Raw genomic sequence first — 6,010 nt, 5'->3', positions numbered from 1 at the left:
ATGGCATGGCAGTTTTTAAAACGTTTAACACAATCGGATAGCATTTTACAATCACTTCGACCGTTAGCATATATATCCCTAATCGGTTTGGCACCATTTCGCTTGAGTGTTAGTAAGGATGTGCGCACTTCTGCCTTTTCACTTGCTGCTGGCATTTTGCACTTCCTCTTTTATGTGCTGTGTTTTTTTCTATCGCTATGCGAAGGAGACTCCATCATTAGCTACTTCTTCCAGACTAGCGTAACGCGTTTGGGCGATGCAACACTCTCTTTAAGTGGCATAATAGCAATGTTGATGATTTTTAGCTCAATTTTCTTTAAGGTAAAAGAAATTAAAAAAAAAACTTTGTCTAACAGATTTTATTGCTATAAATGTATAATCGTGTATACTTACAGCGTAATTTACTGCTCACAATCATACAAAACTGTTTAGTGGTTGATGATATATTTTTGCGTTTGGGGCTGAAGCTCGATTATCGCAAAATATTGATGTACTCATTTGTTACTTCGTTAGGATTATTGCTGTTCAACTTTGTTTATTTATTGGTCAGTTATATGTTATTGCGCTCGGCAGAGATATGGCCATCATTTGTAGTTTTTACCACGTTTGCCTTGCCACATTTAAATATCAGCATTATGGTTTTTAAGTTTCTATGCACCACACATCTGACACGTACGCGTTTTAGAATGATGAATGAGGTACATAACTGTTTTATATAAACACACTTTATCTCTACATATATTTAACATATTAAATTTATATATCTATTAACCTTAAAGATACTACAGGATATACTCGACTCTTGTATTGAGGAGCGCGGTGCAGTTGAGCTCTCACCAATGCACTCAGTAATACACCTACATAGTTTCAATAATATACCATCACGGCATGTGTCATCGGTTATTCAACCAATAGCTACGCCACGTCCACGATATAGCGTCACTTCCCTAGTACGTCGCAATCCTGAAGCAGCGCTCAAACAAGTCAGCAATGTGCATAATCTACTTTGTGACATTTGTTGCACAATCGAGGATTATTTTAATTATCCAATGCTATCTATTATCGCTATTTCATTTCTATTTATTCTATTTGATGACTTTTACATATTAGAAGCGGTCATTACGCCTAGTCGAGTTGACAAATTTGAAGCCGATGAATTCTTCGCCTTTTTCATAACGCAAATGTTGTGGTATGTGGTGATAATCTTGTTAATTGTAGAGGGTAGCAGCAAAACCATTAAGGAAAGCAATAAAACAGCAGCTATTGTACATAAAATACTAAACATATCTGATGAATCGGCCGTGCATGATCGTCTATTGCGTTTGTCGTTGCAATTGTCACATCGACGTGTAGTTTTCACAGCCGCCGGTCTCTTTAATTTGGATCGTACCTTAATATTTACGGTGAGTAGAACTGAAGTTGAATATACGAATTAATATAAAATGTATATTCTTTTCACCTGTAGATATGTGGTGCTGCCACTTGCTACCTTATAATTCTTATACAGTTTCGCTATAATCCGTCCCACTGGGACCGTTTAAACTCGTCATCCGGAACAGTTTTAGCTTCAGGATAATATAATGTACCTAAAGTAGATATCAAATAATGTACAAATCGATATGTGTAAACAATATTGAATTTTTAATATACCTAACTGTAAACATTAATTATATTTATATATGCGAATTTGTCAGCACAACACTTGCTCGCATATTCTAATTAACTATATAATTTGCAATTTATTTTAAAATAATAAAATTTGCTTTAATTGTCAACGAATGCATTTTTGTTTTGCATTCTAAATGGTTCAAGCAACGTATTTTATTTGAAGTGAATATACTCCATTTATTAACCACCTGTATAGAATTAAATACACACCATTTAACCATAAATAGCAGCAATATATTTTTAGCCTGACATTATTTTTAACGTAACAATTGATAATTAATTGATACCGTAAAATTTAAATTTTCACAACTTCACTAAATTTTGGCACTTCATTGGCAATAGTTGGTTGCCAACTTCTGAAATTTAAAAAAAACACCAAAACAGGCTAAAACTACATAGGCAAAAAAAGTAATAATTTTTTTAAACAATCAAGTTTATTTGTGTTTCTGGTTTTATTTATAAAAGTTTTTAAACGTAAAAAACATACAAATCAAGTGCAAATCCAAAAGTTTAACTTCACAAAATTTTAGTCGCTCGTAACTAGTGAATAGCCTTTAAACATTTCTAATAACTACATTTAAAATCATAACTAAATATCAATATATATTGTATTAACATTTTGTTTAATGCTTTTTACTGATTTACTACTGTACTATTTTAATTACTTATTAGTTTAATCCATTTATTATCTGTACGAAATTTAGGCTCAGACTCAGGCCAATTAACGACCTTCCGCGTAAAGGAAGGCCAAAAACCTTCGAAGACGGTGAATTTACTCGCAATAAGAGCTTGCTTCAGCATTGAGAGTCACCCTCCAAGCCATTTCAAAGCGCTGGCAAAATGTGATTCTGCTGCATGACAACGCTCAACCTCATATTAAAACCTACCTAGAAACTCTTCAAAGGGAAGTCTTACCCCACCCGCTACATTACCCAAATATTGCACCGTCCGATTATTATTTTTTTTTTTTATGACAACTATTTGCTATAGCAGTCCGATCTGAACAATTTATTAAGGGGCATTTAACCATATAAAATGTAAACAAAAGGGTTATTGATCCCAAATGTAAACAAAGGTTGTTAACTTGGCGAAATGTAAACAAAAAGGTCATTGACCTCGTAAAATGTAAGCTAAAGGTCATTGTCCTAAGGAAGTGTAAACAAAGGGGTCATTGACATCGGCAATGATCTTATTTTGGTTTTTGGATGTGAGATAATTTTAAACAGAAACATTTTCCGTACCACCAGACACACTTTTTCAAAAAAAACAAGGTGAATCGACGATTACTTCTGTACATACAATTTTATAAAAGTGAATTGCAAGGAGATATAGCGTCTAAATACGTTCTTAATAGGGATAAACACTGAAGAAGCACTAAACCAATTTTTTGGCGTTTCAATTTTCAAAACGCACTAAATTTAGGTTTTTTAAGCAAAAGTAGGCAACTGTGTCCAACCGTCCATTTTTATTCATCTTACTGTTTGTGGGCGCCATCTATGTGTTGAAGCATGCAATAATTATAAGTCAGCTGACTTTGACAGCTGTGAGGACTCATCTATAAAGATTATTTACAAAAATGCCGGGTAAAAGGTAAATTTCATTTTGCACTTTTGATGAAATAAGCATAAACTTTTACTAAATTAACATATAACTAGGAGACCGTGGCGAAAGGATTTGAAAAAACGGCAACGAAAACAAAAAAGGCAAAATGCTGCCCAAAAACGCGATCAACTATTGGGAGAAGGTACATGCAAAAAGAAATTTATTTCTAATGAATGTAATTTAAATAAACCGTATTTATTACATAGAAGAAGCAACGAAACTCAAAGATCACTCCCATCAACAACTTTTACAACAGCAAGCGCTCCTTGAAGAGCAGAAATTACGGGAAATTGAAATACTGCACGACGCAGAGGAAGAAGCTTGGCTCAGGCGCGACCTATTAGCTCATCGCCAGTTCCGCCTAAAACAGCAGCAACATGCAGCAGCGGAGGCCGCTGCAAACGCTATACGTGCACAGCAAGAAAAGGAGTTGATAGCTAAGTTAGCAGAGGAGCAACGGCGACGTGATGAACACGAAAAACGTGAAGCTGCCGCTGCTGCTGAATTTGAGCAAATGTTGCAGTGTATGGAAACATTTCTCAATAATGAAGGTGAGCCCCCCGCAGAACTGCGTCGTGTGGTAGAATCACGACCCGGACAGAAATTATGCGCCCTATATGAACGCACAAATTGTTGCCGTTATGGACCAACATGCATTCACAATCATCGTCGACCATTACTCTCCAATATCATTGTTGTGCGTCACTTCTTTATGCATCCACTACTGGAAGAGGAAAACGAACACCAGGAATATGCGAATGCAGATGGCAATCTGGAGTTAAGTGAACAAGATTTATGTGAAGCTTACGATGAATTTTTTGAAGATGTTGTGCCGGAATTCGAAGCGTTCGGCTATATACAAAATTTTCGGGCAATACGAAATACACTGCGGAACTTGCGAGGTCATGTCTTTGTCGAGTTTATAGAGGAAAGGTGAGTCTTATGACAATGTTATTTATTAACTTAATATATTATTTTATTTTTTCATAAAAAGATCTGCTCTAAAGGCTTTTATAAGGCTACAAGGACGTTATTATGCTGGAAAACAATTAAATGTTGAATTTGCAAACATACAGACGTGGCGTAGTGCAATTTGCGGTACGTGAAGCAATACAGCTTAAGTCGCCATGTTAGGATGGTATCCTTTTGCAAAGAAAAATTACCGAATGTTTCATTATGCAAATATTTTTGTTATGCAACATGCTTATACATACATTTTTATACATACACGCTTATATTACTCATTTTTCCTTAACACTATTTTTTTCTTAAAAACAAAAGGTTTATCACATTCGCGTAAATGCCTCAAAGGCAACAAATGCCATTATTTACATTTGTTTAGTAATCCAGGCAATAAGTACAACACACCAATGGTTATTAATAGAACACCTAGTATTAAGGCCTCTATGGCCACACCGCTGCTAAGGTATTTTGTAAAAATTTTAACTCAAAGCATTGTTAAAGTATTTAGCACATTTTGCAGTTGGAATGCGGTGACAGCAAGCGATGTGAAACACAGTTCGCGCAATTGGCGTTGGTCCGAAAGTCCTGAAATGGAGGTATCTGCAGCGAGAGATGAGTTGGAGATTAATAAGACAGAAGTTAAACATATCGATCACATGAATGTTGAGCCAACTAGTGGCAATAGTCATAACGATAATAATAAAAGGCATAAGCGAAAAAAACATAAACATAAACATGAACGCCATAAAGCGCATAAGAAGCATAAACAGAAGCGCGAGCACAGTTCCGACAGCGTGGACAGTGACGCTGTACGCCGTGGTAAAAGCCAAACTAAGCAAAAAAGCAAATATTCACGATCTTCGTCGTCGTGTTCAACCGGTGACAGTAGTAAACATAGACGATCACCTGTAAAAGGCCTTAAAAACAAATTAAACAAATATGAAAGCCGAAGCCAATCAAGGACAAGGGATAAAAGGTACACCTTTTTTATTTTTTAATAAAATGTGCTAAACGTTTTTTGTCTATTTTTTCATTTCTTAACAAGTAATTCAAAAAAAGCGGAAAGAACATAGCTCAGCACCATAATATTCATTATTTAGCTAATAACAAGGACCTAGTAGCTGATGACAGCAATATTTATAAATACAAAAACAATGACAGCAAAAATTGTATCCGGTATAGTAAGGATTTGGAGCTGAAATGTGTGCACTGAACGGCAATAACTTGGCTCCCAACTAGATGCTTTGTCCTGGCTGCATTGTAGTTATAAAGTGCATTGTTAAATTTCGACTTAATATAATGCAGTGAAGTAAAATTCTAGAAATTTTCAAAATGTAGTCCTAAAAAATTTGTTGCGTACTTTTAGGAGTTTGAAACTAAAGATTTTATAATTTTATAATTATTAAAATAAATAAAAAATACAAAAATATTTCATAATAAGTACAAATAAATATACCATATATCTTCTATAATATGTACATATATACTCTATATAATGTACCATATTAACCGTTTTAGAATGCGAAAGAGTAGCCACATACATACAAACACGATTTTTAAGTATAGAAATTCTATAAATCGTGCCAACTTACTTACTTCTATTCAAAATCCATTAGAAATTATTAGTAATACACCATAATTATTTTTTTTATTAAACTTTTATTGTTTTTTTTTTAATTTTTAATATTTTTTTCGTCATTCGTTGCAGATTATTAGAGAAACTTGTGAAAATGAATTTAAAAACGTATAAATATTTTAAAGGGGAAATAACTGCTTA

At 34.2% G+C, this 6,010-nt stretch overlaps 2 protein-coding genes across 2 annotated transcripts; both read left to right on the top strand.

Annotated features, from left to right (window-relative positions):
• On the top strand, positions 1–1,603 carry Gr28a (Gustatory receptor 28a). The gene is made up of 4 exons (XM_070107376.1): positions 1–321; positions 396–698; positions 780–1,403; positions 1,466–1,603. The coding sequence occupies exons 1-4, from the start codon at positions 1–3 to the stop codon at positions 1,574–1,576; spliced, it is 1,359 nt and encodes a 452-aa protein (XP_069963477.1). The 3' UTR covers positions 1,577–1,603.
• A 1,565-nt stretch (positions 1,604–3,168) lies between these two features.
• LOC106615563 (U2 small nuclear ribonucleoprotein auxiliary factor 35 kDa subunit-related protein 2-like) lies at positions 3,169–5,628 on the top strand. The gene is made up of 7 exons (XM_036358843.2): positions 3,169–3,258; positions 3,324–3,412; positions 3,477–4,203; positions 4,265–4,368; positions 4,552–4,696; positions 4,754–5,209; positions 5,279–5,628. The coding sequence occupies exons 1-7, from the start codon at positions 3,245–3,247 to the stop codon at positions 5,304–5,306; spliced, it is 1,563 nt and encodes a 520-aa protein (XP_036214736.2). The 5' UTR covers positions 3,169–3,244; the 3' UTR covers positions 5,307–5,628.
• Positions 5,629–6,010: the final 382 nt, after the last annotated feature.

Source organism: Bactrocera oleae, chromosome 3, assembly GCF_042242935.1.
Source record: "Bactrocera oleae isolate idBacOlea1 chromosome 3, idBacOlea1, whole genome shotgun sequence".
Lineage (NCBI taxonomy): Eukaryota > Metazoa > Arthropoda > Insecta > Diptera > Tephritidae > Bactrocera > Bactrocera oleae.
Note: the sequence above shows the minus strand (reverse complement) of the source record. Positions and strands in the feature narration are given on the sequence as shown.